The 24,634-nt window shown below is 37.3% G+C and overlaps 1 protein-coding gene across 29 annotated transcripts in view; it reads left to right on the top strand.

The window, feature by feature from the left end:
* TBC1D5 (TBC1 domain family member 5) overlaps positions 1 to 24,634 on the top strand; it is a 543,840-nt gene that overhangs the window by 374,991 nt on the left and 144,215 nt on the right. For all 29 annotated transcript variants that reach the window (XR_014825087.1, XR_014825088.1, XR_014825086.1 and 26 more), the window contains one exon: positions 20,692 to 20,834. Coding sequence is in view for 23 of the 29 variants with exons in the window: in XM_021069679.2 (XP_020925338.2) it covers positions 20,692 to 20,834 (143 nt within the window). In the remaining 6 variants the exon portion in view is untranslated. The remainder of the gene's footprint in view (positions 1 to 20,691; positions 20,835 to 24,634) is intronic.

Below are 24,634 nucleotides of genomic sequence, written 5' to 3'. Positions count from 1 at the left end.
TATGGTATCTTTCTCTGGTTTTGATATCATTATGATGGTGGCCTCATGGAATGAGTTTGGAATATTCCTTCCTCTGCTAATTTTTTGAAATAGTTTCAGAAGGATATGTGTTAACTATTTGCTAAATGTTTGGTAGAATTCACCTTTGAAGCCCTCTGGTGAATTCTACCAAACATTTAGATTGATTTGATTTCAGTGCTGGTAGTTGATATCTTCTTTTTGTTTTCTTCTTGGCTCACACTTGGAAGATTGTACTTTTCTAAGAATTTGTCCATTTCTTCTAGGTAGTTCATTTTATTAGCATATGGTTGATCACAGTAGTGTCTTATGATTCTTTGTGTTTCTGTGGTGTCAGCTGTAGTTTTTCCTTTTTCATTTTATTGATTTGGGTGCTCCCTTTTTTCCTTGAGAAGTCTGGCTAAAAGTGTATCACTTTTGCTTATCTTTCCAAAGAACCAGCTCTTAATTTTATTGCTTTTTTAAAATTTTTTTAAAGTTTCTATGTCATTTATTTCTACTCTTTATGATTTCTTTCCTTCTGGTAAGTTTGGGTTTTGTTTTTCTTTTTCTAGTTCCTTTAAATGTAAAGTTAGGTTGTTTATTTGATATTTTTATTGTTTCCTGAGATGGCTTCTATTGCTATACACATCTCTCTTAGAATTGTTTTAGCTGAATTACTTTACTTAGATTTTATATCACCGTGTTCCCATTTCTCTTTGATTTCCACTTTGGTTTCTTCAGTGGCCCGTTGGTTGATTAGTAGCATATTATTTGGCTTCCACTTGTTTCGGGTACCTTTTTTCCCCCTTATTGTTGATTTCTAGTCTCATAGTGTTGTGATCAGATAAAATGATCTGATTTCAGTCTTCTTAAATTTGTAGAGACCTGTTTTGTGACCTAGCATGATTTTGTCCTAGAGAATGTTCCAACTTGAAAAAAATGTGTGTTCTGCTGCTTTGGAGTGTAATGTTCTCTATATCTTTTAAGTCTGTCTAGTCTAATGTGTCATTTAAGGCTAGTGTTTTCTTATTGATATTATGTCAAGATGATCTGTCCATAGATATAAGTGGGATTTTTTGTTGTTGTTGTCTTTTTGCCATTTCTTGGGCCACTCCAGTGGCATAGGGAGGTTCCAAGGCTAGGGGTCCAATCTGAGCTGTAGCCACTGGCCTATGCCAGAGCCACAGCAACACGGCAACACCGGATCCTTAACCCACTGAGCAAGGCCAGTGATCAAATCCACAATCTCAAGGTTCCTAGTAGGATTCGTTAACCACTGAGCCATGACAGGAACTCCTAAATGGGATGTTAAAGTCCCCTACTATTATTATGTTACTATCAATTTATTTCTTTATATTTGTGAATATATTCTTTATATATTTGGGTGTTCCATTGGCCCTCAAATATTTTTTAATTAAATAAAACACTAATTCTGAAAATAAATGTTTGGTTAATCAAAGTGGAAGATAATGGTGGTATCAGTGAAGTTGGTATCAAGATGGAAGACCAGAGTGGAGAAAAGGGAACCCTCCTACATTGTTGGTGAGAATATAAATGCAGCCACTGTGCAAAACAGTATGGAAATTCTTTTAAAAAACTTAAAATGGAGCTATCATATGTTCCAGCAATCTCACTTCTTGGCTATATCCAGAAAAAACTTGAATTTGAAAAAATACGTGCACCCCAATGTTCTTAGCAGCACTATTCACAATAGGCAAGATATGGAAACAACCTAAATGTCTGTTGACAGATCAATGGATAAAGATGTGGTACCTATATACAATGGAATACTACTCAGCTACAAAAAAGAATGAAATAATGTCATCTGCAGCAATATGGATGGACCTAGACATTATCATACTAAGTGAAGTAAATCAGGCAAAGAAATAGAAATTCCATGCCATATCACTTACTTGTGGAATCTAAAATATGACATAAATGAACTTACCTATGAAACAGAAACAGACTCACAGATACAGAGAACAGACTTTTGGTTGCCAAGGAGCAGAGAGATGCTGGGGAGGGATGGATTGGGAGTTTGGGGTTAGTAGATGCAAACTATTATATTTAGAATGGATAGACAACAAGGTTCTACTGTATAGCACAGGTAATTATATCCAATCTCTTGGAATATATCATGATGGAAAAGAGTATAAAAAAAGAATGTCTAGCTATGTATAAGAGTCACTTTGCTGTACAACAGGAACTAACACAACATTGTAAATCAGCCATATTTCAATTAAAAATTTTTTTTCATAGATGGAAGACTAGGATGCTATCAGTAAGGTTGGTGACAAAAGGTCAGATTATGAATATCTTTTGAAGATACATGTCAAAATATGCTGATGGGCTAAATGTGTGGGGTGTGAGAGGAAAAGAAACGAAGATTTGAAGGTTTTTGGTTTCTGAGCACTAGAAGGGTGGAGTTGCTATTTTCTGAGTTAGGAAAAGTAGTGAGAGGATCGAGTGTTTGGTATTGGATACTTTCAGTTTGAGATAACTAATACTCAAGTAGGGAGGTTCTGTTTCCAAGTAAGATGGAGTGAGCGGATTCTATTTCTCCCACTGAATGCAACTCTAAAACCTTTTCAGACTGAATGGGATGGCCATTTGAGAACTCTGGGAGGTAGATAATACTGACATATTACAAAACATCAGAATTTGAAGTATGATTAGAGTTTTCTGTATCCTAAGAAATCTTTATATGCATCAATATCACAAAATTTTCTCCTGTTTATTTTGGAGACATTTTATAATTCTTGACTGTAGATCTGTTCTCCATTTGAAGTTAATTCTTATGTATAATGTGAGGTAGAGTTCTACGTTTAATTGTTTTGTAGTGGATGTATAATTGTTCCAACTTTATTTGTGAAAGGACTTTTTTCGCAATTAACTTTTCTTAATATATTTAGCAAGAATCAATTGATCATTTAAGTGTAGGTCTATTTCCAAACTCTCTTTTCTGTTCTATTGATCTAGGTGTTTCTTGATTCCTGTACCTTTATAATAATTCTGGAAATTATGTGGTATGAGTCTTCCAGTTTTGCTTTTTCTCTTTAAAATTGTTTCATTTATTCTTATTTGTTTTCTTTTCCATTCATGTTTTAGAACCAACTTGTAATTTTTGCCATAAATCTTGCCAAGATTTTGATTATGATTACACTAAATCTATAAAATCAACTTCGGGTAAAAGGCCATCTTGCAGTATTGACTCTTCTAGCCAATAAGCAGAGTGTATCTTTGCATTTATTTAGATCTTTGATTTGGCTCATTATTTTTTGGTAGTTAGAGCATATTAAATATTATGCTTACCTGTATTCATCCCTAAATACTTCATGAATTTTAGGTGCTGTTTAAAGCTGCTAATTCTTTTAGATTTCTAGTTTATTCCTAGTACATAAAAATATAGGTGGTATATTGACCTTGCATCCTCTATCTTTTCTAAAGTTACTTATTAGTGTAAGTAGCTTTTTGTAGATTGTTTGGGGTTTTGTAGAAAATTATGTTATCTGCAGTTACAGATCACTCTATTTCTTCTTTTGTAATTTTTATGTCTTTTTATATATGGTTAGGTATGACTTGCTATTACTTTGTTAGGAATCTCTGTTTCATATTTTGAGGAAGACCTTGTGTAAATTTGGTATTATTCCTTTCTGGTATGTTTAGTTGTGTGTCACATTTTCCTGGTTCCCCGCCCACATGATTTGTATATTTTTAACGGCATGTCTTTCGAATGAATGTCATGATGTTGAATTTCTGAGTTTGGTGGTCTTCCTTGAAAGCAATGTTGAGTGTACTTTTGGTGGTCTGCTAAATTACTTTTGGATCGTCTTGATCTTTCTGATGCTTGTTTTTACACTTTTTGAAAAGTATGGTTCTGATGTACCCTGTACTCAAGGACCAGTTTACCCTACTACTCTGGCATGGCACTTTTAGGATTGCTACCAGATACCCCATGTGTACACCAGTCTCTCTCCAGACTTTCTGATCAGAACATAGCTGTTTCCCAGCCTTGTAAAACCTCCTTGCAGTTTTTACACTCCCTAATAGGACCATTCTGATAGTTTTTCTTTGCTGAACCTGCTAGAGTTTTACTGTACATATGTATCTGTAGTATAGCGAAAACATTGAGACCCCCCCATGCAGATTTCTAAGTTCTTTCTAGATATAACTTCCTCCTTTAAAAAATACATATCCTGCAGACTTCCCTGAGCCTCTCTGTCTTCTCAACCCCGTAAGACCAAAGCATGTTGCTTTGGGTTTTCCCATCCTGCTATGTGCTTCTAAAGTACTTCCAGGCAGGAAACTAGGTATAGAGTTCTCCTTGGGTTTTTTTTCCCCCTCATCATCTGTTTCTAGTAGAGAGTCAGAATATATATCATAGATCTCTCAGGGATCAAAGTGCTCTACTGCCTGTTTTCTAATGTCTGCATGTTTCATATATTTTGTCTAGTTTTATGTGTCTTAGCAGCTACACCATCAAGGTCTGAAAGGGAAATGTACTTTTAATTTTTTTCTTTTGCTTTTTAGGGCCACACCTGTAGCATATGGAAGTTCCCAGGCCAGCAGTCAAGTTGGAGCTACAGCTGCTGGCCTACGCAATAGCCACGGCAACATGGGATCTGAACCACATCTTTGATCTACACCACAGCTCACCACAACGCTGGATCTTTAACCCATTGAGCAAGGCCATGGATCAAACCTGCGTCCTCATGGATATTAGTTGGGTTCCTTACTGCTGAGCCACAATAGGAACTATGGAACTGTATTTTATTTTTTTAATACTTAATTAAATTTACTTTAAAAATGAAATAAAAATAAAATCAACCCTACTCTAAGAAAATCATCCCTAAAGCAAAGGAAACTGAAACAGACTGAAAATAAAACAATTTGCATCGGCATGCTAAGCAAAGCAAATGAAAATGAGGTATAATATTCATATCAGACAAAATGAATTTAAAGCAAATATCATTGAATGAACTAAATGAGAACATTTTATTGTAGAAAAGTTTGCAGTTCACAATAAAGAGCTTTCTTTAATCTTTGTATATCTCCCTACCACCAAAAAAACCCAGAGTTTATACTGTAACAGCTGTAAGAAATACTTGGAGAAATACATAGAAATACAGTAGTAATAAACAACTTGTCCCTCTCCTCAGTCATGGTAAATCAGGCCAATTCAGTTCTAAAGTAGGGAGGTAGAGAACCTAATTATTTACATTTAATAAGTCAGATCTATATATAAGTGATATATATCAGCCTCTGATATGAGTAATACATATTAAACTCTGTACTAGAAACAGAGGATGAAATGAATGTATCCATAGGATATTTATTTTTAAAGTAGCCATAAAGAAGAGTTTCAGTAAATTTTACATGGTGGAAATGGTACACGTCGTGTTCTTTGGCAACAAAACATGAAATTAATAATGAAAATAGAAAACAACCCTCAGACAAACCTATTAAAACTCTGTTTACTGAAAATATTAAAACTCTGTTTACTCTGGTGTTAAAAGGAAATCAAAACAAATTGTAAAATTTCCAGAAAATGGTACTTAAAAACATATTGATCAGAATCTATTGATTTTGATTAAAACAAGCTTTTACCTGATATTCTTAAATTGTTAAACAGAAGGGAATAAAAATATGTGAATTAGACATTCATTTCAAGTAGTGAGGAAAATAACAGTAAAACAAATCTAAAGAAAACAAAGGAATTAAAACTAAAAGATATGATGATTAAAAAACATAAATGAGGAGTTCCCATCGTGGCGCAGTGGTTAACGAATCCGACTAGGAACCATGAGGTTGCGGGTTTGGTCCCTGCCCTTGCTCAGTGGGTTAACGATCCGGCGTTGCCGTGAGCTGTGGTGTAGGTTACAGACGCGGCTCGGATCCCGAGTTGCTGTGGCTCTGGCGTAGGCTGGTGGCTACAGCTCCAATTCCACCCCTAGCCTGGGAACCTCCATATGCCGCGGGAGCAGCCCAAGAAATAGCAAAAAAAAGACAACAACAACAACAACAACAACAAAAAAACGTAAATGACACAACTAATACCTATAGAAGCTTTCTTTGGGGATAATAAATAATAAACTTTTTTGCATAGTTTATATAATTTAAAATAACATAGAAAAATATAAAACATGTATAAGTTAAAAGTAAATTATAAAAGGTATAAATTTCCAGTTATAAGATGAGTAAGGTGAGAATACGGTGTACCGCATGGAGATTATAGTTAATAATGCTATATTGCATATCAAAAGATAGATAGAGTGGATCTTGAAAATTCTCATCACAAGGAAAAAAAAAGCGTGTATGGTGACAGATATTAACTTGATTTATTGTGGTGATCATTTTGCAATATCAAATCATTAAGTTGAACACTTGAAACTAAAACAATGTTCAATTTAAAAAGCAAACATAAATAAAAATTGTAATTATGAAAAAGCTTTTTTAAACATATATATGTATTCAAGTATAGCCTAGAATGTTCCAAGATAAACTCATTCTTAGCTCCATCCTCTGTGAAAATGTGTTGTAAAGATACCATGTTCACAACAGTTTGGAATTGGCTTATACAGAATCAGGTAGAAAGACTGGTAAAATAAAGCATCAGTACATATGGGACCCTCAGCACATATGGGAACTTCATATATGATAAAAGTAGAATCTCAAATCAGTAGGAAAATGATTATTCGATAATACAGTTTTTAATCCAGAGGAAACCACGACTCGAAAAGACACATGTACTCCAGTGTTCATTTCAGCACTATTTTCAATAGCCAAGACATGGAAACAACCTAAATGTCCATTGACAGAGGAGTGGATAAAGAAGATGTGGCACATATACAAAATGGAATATTACTCAGCCATTAAAAGGAACAAAATACCAGCATTTTTAGCAACATGAATGGACGTAGATATTATCATGCTAAGTGAAGTTAGTCAGACAATGAGACACCAACATCAAATGCTTTCACTGACATATGGAATCTGAAAAAAGGACAGAATGAACTTCTTTGCAGAACAGATACTGGCTCACAGACTTTGAAGAACTTATGGTTTCCAAAGGAGACAGTTTGGGGGGTGGGGAGATGCACTGGGGGTGTGGGATGGAAATCCTATAAAATTGGATTGTGATGATCATTGTACAACTATAAATGTAATAAATTCATTGAGTAATAAAAATAACAAAAAACCCAATAATACAGTTTTTAGAACTAACTAGCTATCTGGTAAACCATGGAACTGTATCTATTTCCACACCAAAATAAATTCCAGGTAGATCAGTGATATAAAGAAAACTGGAATAAGATTATTATTTTTGTATTCTAGGTGGAATATTCAAAAACTCACAAACCATAAAGTAAAAGTTTAGTAAACTGTACAACATGACAATAAAATTTCTTCCTGGGAAAAGAGACCTCCCTGTAGCCTGAGAGAGTTGGAAAAAGTTAAGGCATCACTAAAACTTCCTTGGTCCCTGGTAGCTTTTAGGCCCAGGACTGTATTCTGTTAGATAACTCTTAAAATAGGGGCTGTCAAACTTGAGCTTGCATTAGACTCACTCGGAGGGCTTGTTCAAATTCTGCCAGAGTTTCTGGTTTAGTAGGTATGGGTGAGGAAGGTCCAAAAATTTGCATTTTAAACAAATTCCCGTGTGGTGCTGATGCAACTGGTCTAAGGACCACACTTTGGAAAGCACTCTTTCACTGTGTTCCCAAATACCCCATTTTTTTCCCTGAAATCACTCAGTACTACCCTTTGCAATCAAGGAGTCCAAAATCAAACCAAAGTGTTAAGGTAGCATGAAGCTAGTAGTTTGCTTTTTTCTAAAATATAAGCACAGAGCTATAAAAAGGTAATCAATGCAGTATCATGTGTAATAAAGGGAGAAATCTAAATGCCCCCAAAATAGAAGAACTGGTTAAATCGTGATATATCCACTCAGTGGAATCCTGTGCAATCATAAGAAAGGATAAAGTTGTTTGTTTTTTTTTCTGTCTTTTTATGGCCACACCCATGACATGTGGAAGTTCCTAGGCTTGGGGTCAAATCGGAGCTGCAGCTACCAACCTACACTACAGCTCAGGGCAACGCTGGATCTTTAACCCACCCAGTGAGGCCAAGGATTGAACCCTCGTCCTCATGGAACCTTTATGGGTTTGTTACCACTGAGCCATGATGGGAACTCCAGGTATTTTGATAAATGATGATTTGGAATGCTCTCCATTTGAAAAGTCATACTGTTAAATTTTAAAATGTCCCCATGTCTGTTTTTAAAAGGTGCATACATGCCTAAAAATGCCTCCTTGTTATGGCGGTACACAGAGGAAACGCCCTTAGGAAGGTGGGTTCGGAGGGAGATGGATCAAGGAATAGAAAGGGAAATTACTTCTCTCTGTATGTCCCATTACCCATTAAAATTATTTTTCCCCATGCAAAAAATTACTCTAAATTGGCAAAACCGTAACCCCGCATGCTTTTCACTTTAGTTCATAGGAAATGGAACTTTGGAAGTGATGTCCATGTGGAGATAGGTTGTAGACAGAATAGCATTTCCACCTTGGGGATTACAGGTTTGTAGCTTCTCAGAACCAGCTCTCAGCCACCGTTAACTGCTAGCTGATGTGGAAAGGAGATGAGTGTTGTTGATGAAAATAAATTTGAAGTATTTTATGTGATGTTTTTGTGCTTCATATTTGAGTTGCTTTACGAGCAGATTAATTTATGAACATATTATGTACCACGATGCCCTCAGTAAGCTAGACTTCACTGAGTTTCTGTTCTCTCCGTTAGCCCGATGTGTAATTCTAGACCTCATCAGTCTTTCTAAAATCGGCTGACCAAAAGTGGCAATTAATTTTTCTTTGTAAGTCCTTAGTTCTTTACAGTTTCCTTAATGAGTTTCCTTGAAAGGAAGCACTCTAAATCTTGTAGGGTCCTGTAGCTGTAATTACCACTGCATTGTAACTGGAGTTCTCATGAAATAGCACATCGTGATTTATCAAAATAAGTCCTTCAGAAAGCTCCATTTCTTCTACTCAGAAAAACTCAATGACCGCACAGACGATAGCAAGAGAAAATACTGTATATTCTGAGTCTTGTAACTCAGTCACTGATATGGAGAGGTTTTTTCAATATAAATATGAATTAGATATCCTTTTGGAGTTAATAGAGGAGACTTCAGGAGGAGTATAAAAAGGTAGCAAGAACACTAAGCAAGGAGCGAAATCATCACTGTTTGAATCTCTAGTCTGCCTCTGGTCAAGTGAGCTCAGGCAGAGCTGTTGGCCTCTGCTGAGGCCTCTGTACCATACCATGCAGGTGCCTGCCCTGCCTGCTGGACCCATCGTGATGTACTGGAGGCTGAACAGAGTGATCACCTGTCTCTGAAACAGGCAGTTTTTCCACAGCTGATTCTGACGCGTGTGTTCCACAGGCCACTTGAAGAAATACTGCTTTTAGAGAGTTAAGGCTTATTTTTAGATCATCTATTTGGTAGTACTTATAGAAATCAAAAAAGCATGATTTTTGCCATTTTCATCACAAATTATAAAGTCTTCTATGCATAAGAAAATATTTTCTTTGCTTAGTGTATATTTGTCCCTGTTTGGGTTTTGTTTTGCTTTTTCTTAACATACACACACACGATTGTAAAGTTGTTTGAGCTCTAAACTTCAGCTGTTAGCTAGGAAGCTAGGGATAAATTGGAGCAGCCCACCCCTCTTTAACCTTCTTTTGTTTGCATTTTGCTTCCACTGCTAGAGAAAGGTAATCTATGACAGTTGATTTGGACTATAGGGATGCTGACTGCCCTTCTCCTTTACTGGCTCCTTCAGGGTTTTCTATTCTCCTCCCTGTCTCCCTCTGCCCCCTTGTAAGTCATCTGGGCCCCATGTAGGTACATCCTGCTCTTCATTTATCTGCATTAATGGATAGGAACCAGGGCACTATAATCCCAAATGGTGGATAATCCAAAAACAATTAATACTTGGCTTTGAAATGTATTTAGTGATGTCTTAAATTGTTTTTACCTTCCTAATTATATTTTGCTAATGTAGCCATTAGTTTGCATTCCCTGAACATACATACCCCGGCTGATGGGGAGACTTAGTGGGGAGGGGCATAGAAAAATATAGAGCGACCGTGGGAACTCAGATTTATGGGGTTTTTATTGAATTAGAGTTTTACTTTGGATAATTTCCATGTTAATGATTGGAAGTTGTCAGCATGTCCTCCAGTCCCGGGCCTAGCACAGTACCTGCTACACAGTTGAAATTCAGGAAATATTTGTAAAATGAGGATCCTTGATGTTCTTAATAGCAGTCTTCCTTGTGGTCAGATCCAGGCTAGCAGGGGCCAGGAGAGGAAGTCAGTGAAGGATGTCCACTACCTTCTGCCTTCTTGCACCCTAACTTAGCAAAGACAGGTATTACCAAGTCATGGACCTTTTTCCAGCACAATATTGAATTATAGGCTGTCCAGCCAGCTGAGCCACAGAGATTAGCTCCTCAGTAGCAGAGACTTAATCCAGGGGCCCTACAAAAAGGAAGACAAGCTATTCTTTTAAAATGCAAAGAGTTAATTTGAAATAGGCACAAGGAGGTTACACATCCTTTCAGGAGAATATAACTTTGCATGACAATACAGGCCTCTAAAATAAATTGAGCAATAATATAGAGCGGGACCTCTTAATTTAAGGCCCATAGATCAGCTAAATTCCTGAAATGGTTTGTACATGAGTACACTGGTGCATGTGTGTATATTTTAGGGGGGAGGGATTCTCAGAGGGGTCCGCAACTCCTCCCTCGTTACGTAGAGAATTGAATTTGTTTCACTTTCCGATACTTTTTATAAAGGAGAAACAACATACCCATTGCCACTGCCTCTCAATCTTGTCTCCCTTTGGACTTCACAACTACCAGAGAATGTAATTTTGTGAAGCTGGAACATAGCTAGTTTTAGACCAGGCATAGGCATAGGCTAAGGAGCCTCAACTCTATATAGAAAGACTGAATATGTAAATGGACAGTGGCCAGTCAGCATAGGGCAAGAGAACTCCGGCCTGCATAAGAAGCCAAGCCATAACCTCTGCAGCAAAATCAGCCCAGAACAGTCAGGACTTGATCAGTGACTGCCAGCTCCTCTAGTTTTGCCTGTTTCCAACTCAGGACCAACCAGAGAAAGCTAAATGTGCTCCCTAAATCAATCAGAAATGGTGTTCCTCTTCTAGCTAGCCCAGTGCCACACTTGGAGCCTCCAGTCAGGCATGCCTGAAGCCCTCCCTTTTATTCCCCAAAAGGCTTTCTTACTCCCCTGACTGCTTTTGATCCTCTGCCAAATACAAGGGATGGTAGCTGGTTGCCTTATGTAGCAAACTTTGAATAAGTAGCCTCTGCTTGTTCTTGTCTGGGTGACCTTCCTTTGTTTCTGCTATGCATTGAGATTTGAGAGTTTCCAGGAAAACCCTCTTATCCTGACATCTCTCTTCTACCCGGACATCATGGAGCCTGTGGTAGTTGTACCAAGGGGTGGACATCTCTTAGAGTTTAGCTCTTTCTTTTTCTAGGTATAATATTTTATTATTTACTTATTTATTTAGTCTTTTTTGTCTTTTTAAGGCCGCATCCACAGCATATGGAGGTTCCCAGGCTAGGGGTCTAATCAGAGCTACAGCTGCCAGCCTACACCACAGCCCACAGCAACACCAGATACTTAACCCACTGAGTGAGGCCAGGGATCAAACCCACAATCTCATGGTTCCTAGTCGGATTCGTTTCCGCTGTGCCAGGATGGGAACTCCCTAGGTATAATATTTTAAATGCATGTTTATTTTAGAGCCAGCTCCATTTGAACAAATTGATAGCATAGAATCTGAGGGTAAGAATGGTTCATGCATAACACAGTATAGAAAACACCAAATGGATGACCATTCAGCCAGGCTCCCATTGTCTTAGGGTTCTGCATGGGGAGAAGGAGAATGCCCTTTTGGGTCCTGGTGGCACTGGGATTCCCTGCTTCATGTGCACACTGGCCACCCCCCCCCCCAGGGGTGCTCTCTCTTTGCACTTAGCTAATCAGCCACCTCCTGCCACATCACAGCCCTCTTACCTCCTCAGAGCCAATCACAAGAGGCCAGGAGGGCCATTAGCTCAGGACTAAATACAAAGGGCCTCAGACTTAAAGCTTTTGCTGTACCTTTACCTGAGATTATGTGTGGCCATCATAGTAAATTTGTCTTTAAAAAACATTGACTTATAAATGTTAACATTGAAAACGTCACAATCTTATGGCCCTGTTTTGGCATTTCTTCATCTTGTAATACACTGGGAGTTTAAAAAAATCAGAGTGGCCCAGTTTCTCCCATCCTTTGGGAGGCCTTCTCCCATTTCCTGATGTTCATGTCTTTCTTCTTTATTGTATCATGTTTTTTATAGTAATTTTTTCCTGGAGTATGGGGGAAGTATAGGTGTTAATAGAGATAGAATGTTAAGAGAGGTTTGGCTCTGTGTGGTTTGCGTCCTGCCATTAGACATTTTGTGGCTATTGGTCCAGTGACTACACATGTTGAGTCAGCTGATGAGAAGACCCCTACCCAGGATTAAGAGGGGATGTAAGCAGAAACCAGAACCTCATTCATTGACTCTCATGCCGTCATCTGCAGACCAGCAATTCCAGGGAACTAGTTCAGAACGTGAGTTATCAGGCCCCATCTGAATTTTGGAATCAGAATCTGAAGCTTTGAGGATGGCTTCTAGAAGTCTGTGTTTTAATAAGGCCCCCAGGCAAACTTTAGGAGCCCTGTTCTGGAGAAACGTCAGGATCAGGGATTTCCCTGGAACCTCTCAAATCTAAATACACAGTTGAAACAAAGGAAGGTCACCTAGATAAGAACAAACAGAGGCTACTTTTTCAAAGCTTGATACACAAGAGAACCAGCTGCCATCCCTTGTGTTTGGCAGAGGATCAAAAGTAGTCAGGGAGTAAGAAAGCCTTGTGGTAAGACATTTTAAAGTTTGAGACCATTCCTCTAATTAGAATAGTCATCCAGGAGTTCCCATCATGGCTTAGCGGTTAATGAACCCAGCTAGCATCCATGAGGTTGCAGGTTTGATCCCTGGCCTCACCCAGTGGGTTAAGGATCCAGCATTGCCATGAGCTGTGGTGTATAGGTCGCAGACAGCTCAGATCCCATGTTGCTGTGGTTCTGGCATAGGCCAGTGGCTACAGCTCCCATTGGACCCCTAGCCTGGGAACCTCCATATGCCATGGGTGCGGCCTTCAAAAGACAAAAAAAAAAAAAAAAAAAAAGAATAGTCATCCAATAGTTTAGGTCTTTTCTCTCCTGGAATTTTTCAGGAATGCATGGTGGGTTTTAGGAGCCCTGACAGTGGGTACCAAAATGAGCAGGAAACAGGGGTCTGTGGCTTCCAAAACTTTAGTATGAACAGAGATCACCTGGAGGTCTTGGTAAAATGAAGATTCTGACTACATGGGGGCCTGAGAGTCTGCATTTTTTTAACAAGCTCGCCAATGATGGTGCTGATCCTAGGAACACACTTTGAGGGCAGGGTCTTGATAGACTCTAGGCTCCAGCTGCACAGTATCTGAGGTGTAGGCAGGCAGGAAGCCAGAGTTCTGGAAGTGAAGGGGAAAGGCCCAAGAGGGTGTAGGAGGCCTTGATGGATTCCTCTGTAAGTGTGAATATTTACTACTCAGTGTGTGTCCAGGGACCCCTACAGAGATGAGGGAAGCCCAGGGGGACGTCTGATGAGCAGCTAAGAAACCTGTGAGAAATGAAGGATGCAGGCTCAAAAATCAAGAAGAGCTGGTTAAGAAGAGCTGACCTGGGTCGGAGGATTCATATTAATGTAATAAACATTTGTTAATGCCCCTACTGTATGTCCAACACCAAATGACCCCGAAGAGCTTGTGATCTGCTGGAGAAGGGAGCGAAACCATACCAGACTATCCGTAATCCACCCTGTAGCTGGGATTTGTTTACCAGTGCCTTTATCTCTGGAAAATATGATTGGAGAGCAGTGACACTAATGGATGTGGAACCTGCAAAAAAAAAAAATGAATGTGGGGCCTGAGCGAAGCATTTGTCCTGGCCTCTGAGCATCCAGATCTGGAAGCCTTATGGAACAGTGAAGAAAGAAGAAAGAGCCCCCCAAGAATCACCCCCAGAAGGTGGTCACAGCTACAAGTAAGTGGTAAGAAGTCACAGGAAACCAAATACCACTGCTGCCTTTTAGGACAGGGCTTAATCTGACTTTCTTTGTGAAGTATAACCAGCCTGCCATGTATGGTCTTACCTCCATCCTGAATCACACTGACCCTAATATTTCTTAGCTCGGTCACATCAGTTCCTCCAACAATATATATATAAATGTATAAATACATATTTATGCAGAGGAAATTGAAAAGTATTACTGAGGCTAAATTCCACTGGTATTTGAAAAAGACTATGACAGTTTTAAAAAAATAAAGTCACATACAAATAAAGTTTTTCTTTTAATGGGTTTCAGATTAGGAAGGAGGGGAGCAATTATTTTTAGCAGTTCTCTGTATGCTCTTTTAGAAAACTGATTTGCTCATCACTCTCTTTCCTGAAGGTAAAATGACAGAACAAAACCTATTTACAGACCTCCTAGAAGTAAAACTTGTTTGTAGTACAAATAAAAGCCAGTGTTCACAGAGCCTAAAAGAATTGTCCCAAGGTGACCACCAACCTACATCAGCTCTTCATGTCATTATTCATATGTAATAGTGGCTTCCAAGTACTTCTCTCAAGGGGAGGCCCAGGATCGCACTTGTAGTAGATCCCAAATCAGTGATAGGGTAGAGAGAGGTGACTTCTTAGCACCTTTTACCCCCCTGTCCTCTGGAGTCGGGGCTAAGATTTCAGCTGCACCCGGTTGAAGTGCACAGCAGGTTCTCAGAGCACATCCTGCTCATATGACTGAATCCATAGTGAAGTATGACCATCTTTCAGTGGTTTCATTTGAACTTGTTGGCAAATCACATATCCTCAAATTACTGAGTCTTTGAAATACCTTACTCATAATCCAAATAGCATGTCTACCTCTAAAAGAGAGGTATGTGGGAGTGTGTGTGCCTGTGTGTGTGTGTGTGTGTGTATGAGAGAGAGGGAGAGAGAAAGAAAGAGAGGGAGGGAGGGAGACATGAGATGGTCATTCTCTGTGCCCCACATTCTCCTGAGCATCTTGTACCTCTGGAAAACCGTAGATACACAAGGCTCTGCTTTCCATTCAGGCTATTTTTGCAAAGGGCATATTACAGTTGTTCTGACAAAACAGCTTCAAACACTTGCCAAAGAGAATAAATTACAGTAGGAATGGGTGATAATTATTAGGAAGTTATTTTTGGAATAAGAAACCTTCCTTAATAAAGGGCTACGTACTGCCCTCTGAAAGGAACAGAGAATTTCCCCCAAAGTCAAAAATACACTTTTAACAGTTCATGTACATATCCTGTTCCTGTGGGGGTTAAATTAGGTTTAACATGTGTTCCCAGAAAGCCAAATTCAAGCTGGCTTCAACCCATGTATTACAAGGAGCACTTAGAAAGCAAATTTGAGTTCTTCAAAGATAATAACTAATTTGAAGTTACAGTTCCTTCTGTTTTTGCAGCAGAGTTTGTTTGATGGCCTTGAAGTATTCAGATCATTCTGTAAAACATGCAGATCCTAAATATTTTTAAGAACACTAATTTGAAGTAATTGACTAGATTTTCTTTTAAAAAATAGCAAACAGACTAAGCATCTTCGAATAATGTATTCTGCAGAGCTGTTAAAAGAATAATAAATGTAAAATTGGAAAAAAAAGGATTAATTTTGGTTTCCATCTTTCATGGCTTTGCTCTCCAAAGAAGTTAGAATTAAGAATGTCTCATGACCCTAATTATAATAACTACAATATTTGGTTCTAATTTTAAGACAGTTTTCACAGAGTTGACTTAAAGGAAAACCCAGGGTAAATTAATTCAAAAAGATCTGAGTACAAAGGAACCCAATATAAGAAGAGCCTAAATTCAGTCAAGGATGTGGCAGCCACAAAGATGAGCATTTTTGGTTTGCTTTTGTTTTTCTCTTACACAAGCCCAGAATTTGGATTCTGTGTTTATTCTCTAATAGGCATGGATTATTTAAAAATTGTTAGCTCTGAAAAGTACAAGTGAACAGAAGGCAGAAGACAAAATTAACACCACTAAGCAAACATCTAACATAGCTCTTTTTGTTCCATTGTGCTTACCCAGTGCCATCATTTCTTGATCACGGATTACTTAATATGCCCTTATAATGTTTATTAAGTTAAATTGAATATACCTTTTCCATTTTACTTATTCTTCCAAGGTGGCTATACCCATATCTCAGAAAGAAAAGGAAGTGAATGTCCAGAATATAAATTTCTTTCTGCATGTACAACCCCATAGAGCCATGTTGGATTATGGCTAGATTTATCTAAACCTCAGTCAAATGGGTCATTCTCATAAACTGGTTGGAAAAAAAATGGATTTCTCTTGGTGTTTCCATGGGTCATTCACCAAGCAATAACACCATCAAGAGTTACTGATCCCCTGAGGATAGCAGCTTAATTACACAGAAATTTAAAACTGAAAACAGTGGTGCAAGTACAGACATGGACACTGTCCTGTCTTTTGGGTGGGTTTATTATTAAATTTAATACTTCAGGTGGTCTTTTTGGTTTGTGTAGATTTTGATTACTGAGCAAATCTGGTAAATTATGAATTACTGTATTATCACAAGTCATAAAATGTATATAGTTATAAGCGTTGGAATCTGCAGGTGTAACATACATAAAGCAAGATTAATAGTATCAAGCAGTTAAATTGAAGCTAAAAGAAAGGATTAATGCTACCCTTAAGTGTAACTCCTACTAAATATTTTTAACTGCAATAAAAGCATGTTAATTTTAGGAGTGACTTCTTTATAAGACCTCATTTCTTAGAGTAAGTTTTCCTTTCTGAGAATACAAAAGCTTACTGAAATAATTTCTATTGGTAACTTATTCATAAAGAACTGATTTTTTTTTCCTTGGCTTTTAAGCTCAATGAGGAAAGCCTAAAATAGCACAGAAAATTTTGTGTGTGGTGAATATGGATGAACTAAATCCAGTTGGGATAAGAATGATTAAATTATTGATAAGGTCATTGTTGGTCCCAAAGCATTCCATTAGTCATGTAGTACTTCTTAAATGTTTTGAGAATTTTGCCTTAATTTTCCTATAATTGCATATAAAATAGAAGAAATTCTGTTTTGCCTTAATTTAATATCTTTGCATGTACAACTTACTAACAGTCTTATATAAAAGAAACTTTCCAGTCATCTACTGATACATTTTTTTCTTCTGTGTTTGTTTTTTTTTCCCACTTCCTGAATTATTTTTATGCCTCCACTAACAAGATCAATGCCTGTATTTCCAATTTAGCTGCACCTTTGCTTCTCAGTAGCGCTGACAGGTGGCTTTACAGTGAGTTTAACAAGACCTTGGTAAACACATAAAGCACTTAGCAAAGTGTACAGAGCTCCCTACAAAGAACTTTCTGGATATCTCTTTCTCTCTCCTCCTCTTCCTCTTCCTCCTTCCTTCCCTTCCCCCCTCTCCCTCCCTCTCTCACATACACACAATTTGGCCCTTGCCCTGGAATTATTTAGTAGTGTACTTTGGCAAGGTGAAGCTTCAAAAATAAAGCAATATAAAACATTTATAAAGCAGCACAACACAGATTACATATTGCATATAAAAGTACTGAAGACTTCCATCCTGTGTAGCTCTGAAATCATGTTTCATTCGGTTTGGATTGCTAGATTTCTGCAGTGCCCCCTCCCGATAACACTGCAGTGGCCATTGCTGCACTCATGTATCTGCAGGGTCCTTTTTGAAGCTAATCTAACATAGCCGTTAATAGCAGGAAAGTTGCAAGGGAACGGGGTTTGGGCAATAAGTGGGCATTTTGTTATAGAAATAATAGGAATGTATATTGTTTCTGAAAAATAGGCTCCTTTGTTTCTTTTTTTTGCTCTGATGCACTATCTGTGATGAAACTAAAAATGTGATCGATCGTCCATAAGAAAATGAAAATAATTTGAACTTCAAGGAAGAGGGGGAAAGGTAGCATTGGAAAGGTAGCATTGTATTTTCATCCGTGGTGTGTATTAACCTTCATCTGCTTTTTTTCTCTTTTTTGATAAATATGTTTATTGTAATATGATAGATGTCACCTTTTTTCAAAAGTCATTTTGCTTTCAATAGGTGATAGCAGGATGATAACATCAGAAAATTTTTTCCCTACGCATAAGAAGGCTCTACAAAAACAATGTCTTTTAGAAAACAGCAGCAGCAGTTACTAAATGGGCTTATTCAGATAAGGAAAGCATTAAATAACCTCCAGGAATGAAGGGGGTGTTTAAGGGAAGAATATGATTTTATAGGCGTGATGCTTGAATTTTATACTGACATCCAGATTTGAACCAGAAGGAATCAGTTAAATGTCAGAATTTTCAGTTTTGAAAGTACCAAAATTTACCTATCTGTCAAACCAAAATAATTCTTATTTATTTATGTACTTTTACTTTTCAGCTTTAGTGAGGTGTAATTGACAAATAGTCGTAAGATATTTAGCATACATCATCATGATTTTGATGTACATGCTCATTGTGGAAGGATTCCTACCATCAATTTAATTAATGTATCTGTCACATCACATATTTATCTTTTTTTATTTTTATTTTTTGGTGAGAAAATTTAAGTTCTCTCTTAGCGAATTTCAGTTATCCAATACATTGTTACCAACTAGAGACACCATGTTTTTCATTAGATTCTCATAAGCTTTGTGTTTTTGTTTTTTTGTTTTTTTTTCATTGGTGAGTGTTTCTTGCAGTTGTGTCAGTTGGGTAACTGAATAACCACATTCTGAATGTTTTTCATCACTTAGTTATGCAGATATAGTTATCAGCTTAAAAATCCTTTAAACAGGTCCCCCAGACTGTTTAATCCAGGTACTTTTTGCTTTGCCCATTCTCTGGTTCCCCTGACACTCTGCAAGACCAGTTGATTGTGTGTAATTAAGAAGAGATGCTTGTTTAATTGAGGGATATTTTTGCACATCTTAAAAACAGTAAATATTAGCATTTGTAATTTGAAAGAATTAGAAGTGTGTGGAGAAAAAATATTTTGCTCCAAACCACACAAATACAGGCATATTAGGCAGAACATACATATGTATTTTTGTGTTAGTCACCTCTTATATTAGCAGGAGAGTAATAATTGAAAGGTAGATAAAAATTACAAGCAATAACTGTAATATTTATGAAAGGATAAATGTTACTTAGGCATTAAATTTTCTTCCTGGAAAATTGAGTAACACAATTTAAGATGTAGTTGAAAATACAATTTAATTATTCTGTTGATTAATTTGGTAATATGAATAGAAGAACTCAAGTATTTGATCATATGGTTCCTAATAAGCTGTGATACATATGTGTGATTATACACTATTTCATTACAGCTTTTTGATTCCTCCTTTAATACTCCCTGAAAAAAGTAATATTTGAATTTTTTTTTTGGCCTCACTTTAACCTCACAGATGGCTATGTTTTAATTTTGCAAAGAGGTAGTGTGTCTTAAGTAATTTTTAAAGAATTTCCTCTATTTTGTACTATCTGGTGGTACTAGAAATTTGGAATTTTTGAATCTTCGCTGTGTACCAGAATCACATAGATTTCTAGCTAAAGTTCCTAGAGAAAAGCTTATATAAGGAAATTATAGCCATTTATATAAAATTAGAAGTTAATGGGTAAAAATATCTCAAAATTAATTATTTTAACTTTCTTATAAGAATTAGATATAAATAGCTTAGTATTTTCTCAAAGTCTGAAGTGTTACTACTTACGATATATACTCAGACACAGACCTTGTTTAGTATTCTTACTAGCTTCTTATGTCTGCTCTATAGCATAGGTATCCATTTTCCTGACCATAAGAGTGATTGTATTTGAAAAATACTCCTAGAATGATAATGTCACTGATAAGGTTTATCTATTCTAAAATCAAAAATTAAATATCACTATGTATTTCATTTGAAATAACTGTCTATGCTTGACAAAGAATATATATCTTCTGGGTTTTCTACCACATATAATTTTGCAATGAATATTTTTACATAGGAATAAATGTAAGAATGCAGTTTTCTGTTTGGCTATGGTAATTTGTCATATGACCATTTGTAAAAGTCTAATTTAAAAGAAATCAGTGATACAAAATTTTGGAAAACTTATTTTTTAACTCATTATTTTACATATTAGGCAACTATCAGACTGGCTTGAATTCATTGTACTCTTTGCCTTTTTGAGATTTGTGGTCTTCTAACCTCGTGAAAGATCTCTAGCTACCCTTTTCAAATATTGTACTTGTGTTTTATACATACAGGAATAAAGTTTAGTGATTGTGGCCTAGTTATAAAATTGCAAAGCTCATTTGAGAGCTTAAAACTTGGATTTTACTGTATTGTATGTTTGATATGTAATATTTCTTCAATGTGATGAGTTAAAAATTATAATTTTTTCACAGGTACAGGAGAAAATATTCCTCTTTGTATTCTCAAAAGTACTGTTTTCTAAATTTTGGTCTTCTTTTTTCCCAGACGGTGGGTTCGGCTGCTGTTTGGACGAGAGTTCCCCCTGCAGGACCTTCTGGTGGTCTGGGATGCCTTGTTCGCAGATGGCCTCAGCCTGAGTTTAGTTGATTATATCTTCATAGCCATGTTGCTCTACATCCGAGATGCTCGTAAGTGCTTGATGACCTTGCCAGCATTCGCGTAGGTGGTCCTGATTTTTAAAACTGTCTTATCTTTTAAATCTACTTTCCCTTTTATTTTGAATTACCATACCTACATTTTAATAATAGTCCCTATATCAAACTTTCAAAGGAACATCCTAAATATACTTTTTGTTAGTTATCCATGTACATATTGCAAGATGTGGGTGATTTTATCCTGAGAGAATTGGAATATTCTTCAGAACAATTCTTCTAACGATTTTACGCTTGCTTTAATCTCATTACGCACATTTGCGAAACATATATATGAAAAGCCAGTATTTCAGATATGTTTAGAGCTCCACCTTCTGACAGGTAGGGAGTATTCACGAATATTTCTTAAGAGATTGGAGCTGTTTTTACAGTATTGACAACTTGCCTATAAAAAATAAATATTACATTTAAAGATATTTTAACTTCTCGGTTATATTTTGGCCGAATGCATTTCTCAGCGGAGTGCCAAATGGTAGCTGTGTTCCCATCTACTCAAATCTACCTTACGGTGTTACCGAGTGGGAAAGTCAGTGCCTTTCCCTTTTTCGAGTAATCTGATAATCCTCAGTTTAAAGAAGACAGCAGAGTATGTTTTAAATTTCAAGATGCCTCAAATTGTTTTCCTTTTCAGAAAAATAATCACAGTTCACAAAACAAGATTTGCAAGCCAAAAATACAATTAGAAAAGATTGTGCAAAGTGATGATGAAGTAGAAAGAAGGAACTAGCATAAGAGTAGGACTTCGTCAGAAGCACATAAACTATTTGGAGTCATCCATAATCTTGACGGTTGAATTGCTCTGTGGTTCTCTTTATTTGTTCATTGAATCCCACTTGTGCCAGATGCTCTTGCAATGCCTCTGGTGACGCTAATAATATTCTTTAAATTTTAGATTATACTTTTTTTAATTCTCCCCAAATTGCTTCAGTGAATAAGTGACAGGAGCACATATTAATCCAAAACTTGTGGTTTTTGTCTGTGCCTTGAAGGTCAGATAGTTTGGGTTTTGACATACAGAGTGAAAAGTTCCTTCTTTCTGAGCCAGAGCTCATCAAATAAGAACATGGAAACCATAAGAGGAAACATCTGGAAAGCAGAGAAGGATGTTTGGGTAGATTTGAGGGATACTAGATTTTATAATTATTCAGTACTAATCTCCCATTGTAAAGTAGTATTATTTTTATAAAATGTAAGTAACAAAAAACAAAAGGAATGAGAAACCTCTTCATTAAAAAAATGCTTTTGGATACTATTTTTAAAAAATTTGGAGTTCCCTTCGTGACTCAGTGGTTAACGAACCCAACTAGCATCCATGAAGACATGGGTTTGATCCTTGGCCTGACTCAGTGGGTTAAGGATCTGGCGTTGCCATGAGCTGTGATGTAGGTCTCAGACATGGCTCAGGTCCCTCATTGCTGTAGTTCTGGCACAGGCCAGTGGCTAAAGCTCCAAGTGGACCCCTAGCCTGGGAACCTCCATATGCCACAGATGTAGCCCTAAAAAAAAGACAAAAAAAAAAAAATTTTTTTCTAAGTCAAACAACTATCAAAATGTATTCTGGTTTTCTGTAGTCTTAAACAATAAAGTATTTACTCTTTCCTAACTTAGGCACATCATAACTATATTTTAAATTTAATTTTCCTGTTTCCTATACTAAGATCTACTTTTTATCTATTTATTAAAATAGTTATTTAAAAAATTTTTTTTCCATTAGCTGGTTTAGTGTTCTGTCAGTTTTCTGCTGTACTGCATGGTGACTCAGTTACATATACATGCATACATTCTTTTTTCTCACATTATTATGCTCTATCATAAGTGACCAGGCATAGTTCCCGGTGCTCCGCAGCAGGATCTCATTGCTAATCCATCCCAAAGGCAATAGTCTGCATTTATTAACCCCAAGCACCCCATCCCTCCCACTCCCTCCCCCTTCCCCTTGGTAACCACAAGTCTATTCTCCAAGTCCATGAGTTTCTTTTCTGTGGAAAGGTTCATTTGTGCCTTATATTAGATTCCAGATATAAGTGATATCATATGGTATTCGTCTTTCTCTTTCTGACTTACTTCACTCAGGATGAGAGTCTCTAGTTCTATCCATGTTGCTGCAAGTGGCATTATTTTGTTCTGTTCTATGGCTGAGTAGTATTCCATTGTGTACATATACCACATCTTCCTAATCCAGTCATCTGTCAATGGACATTTGAGTTGTATCCATGTCTTGGCTATTGTGAATAGTGCTGCAGTGAACATGTAGGTGTATGTGTCTTTTTTAAGGAAAGTTTTGTCCAGATATGGTACCTCCATTTCTGGACCAAGAGTGGGACTTCTGGGTCATATGGTAGTTCTATGTATAGTTTTCTAAGGTACCTCCATACTGTTCTCCATAGTGGTTGTACCAGCTTACACTTGCACCAACAGTGCAGGAGGGTTCCCTTTTCTCCACACCCCCTCCAGCTCTTATTATTTTTGAACTTATTAATAATGGCCATTTTGACTGGTGTGAGATGGTATCTCACGGTAGTTTTGATTTGCATTTCTCTAATAATCAGCGATGTTGAGCATATTTTCATGTGCTTATTGGCCATCTGTATATCTTCCTTGGAGAAATGTATATTCAGGTCTTTTGCCCATTTTTCCATTGGGTTGTTGGCTTTTTTTGCTGTTGAGTTGTATAAGCTGTTTGTATATTTTAGAGATTAAGCCCTTGTCGGTTGCATCATTTGAAACTATTTTCTCCCATTCTGTAAGTTGTCTTTTATTTTCTCTTTGGTTTCCTTTGCAAGATCTACTTTTTAAAATCAATTTCATGAAGCTTACAATTTTTGGCAACTAAAGCCTTTATAAGTTTTTTTAATCCCTGCACTGATAATGTTATAAAAAACACATAGGGACAAGTGGAAAAATGCACGGGTAATGGAATTATTTATTTCAGTATTAAGGCAAAGTTATTTTAATTTGCTTGTTAAAATCCATAACAGTGGATGACATTTCCTAAAAATAGGATGACTGTTTATTAAGTATGTAAGGGGCACTGCCTCTGTCCTCAAGTTTACCAACTAGTAGGAAAGAGTGATGTAAATAATTTCAAGCTAATGTATCTGGTACTGTGGTTGAGGTCTGGATGAGCAGTATGAACATTTGCAGGAGGGGCACTCAGCTCCCCTCTCAGCAGCCTCCGAGGGATAGAGAAAATGCTGTAGACCTTGGCCAGCAAAGTAAGGGATCTGCACTCCAGGCAGAAAGAACAGCATGAACAAAGGCTTGGAAGTTGGAGAAAGCATAGTGGGAGGGGGTGTGTGTGTGTGTGTGTGTCTGTCTGTCTACAAGCTGTCTGGTGTCCTCGGAGCACAGAAAGAGTGACTAAGAGATTATGAGACTGAAGAAGCAAACAGGAATGGGATCATGGGGAAGGTCCCTATCCTGGAGGACAGGAAACTACTGGAATGTCCAGAGTGGAAGTGTGCTCGGTTTTAGATCATTCCGGCAGTAGCGTGGAAATAAGACTTGGAGGAGACAAGCCTGAGGCAAGGAAATCAGATAAGAGGTTATGACTATAGTGAATAGTGCTGCAGTGAACATGTAGGTGCATGTGTCTAGGTGCATGTGTCGGGGAAAAATAGTAGATTAAGGAAATCTTGAGGCGTTCTCACTGTGGCACAGTGGGTTAAGGGTCTGGCATTGCTGCCCCTGTGGTGTAGGTCACAGATGTGGCTCAGGTTTGATCCCTGGCCCAGGAGCGTCCATGTGCCAAGAGTGTGGCCAAAAAAGGATCAGCA

The sequence above is a fragment of the Sus scrofa genome, chromosome 13 (genome assembly GCF_054392235.1).
Source record: "Sus scrofa isolate SSC_HxYL_T2T_F1_AM1 chromosome 13, Sscrofa_HxYL_maternal_Yorkshire_Landrace_v2.0, whole genome shotgun sequence".
NCBI lineage: Eukaryota > Metazoa > Chordata > Mammalia > Artiodactyla > Suidae > Sus > Sus scrofa.
Note: the sequence above shows the minus strand (reverse complement) of the source record. Positions and strands in the feature narration are given on the sequence as shown.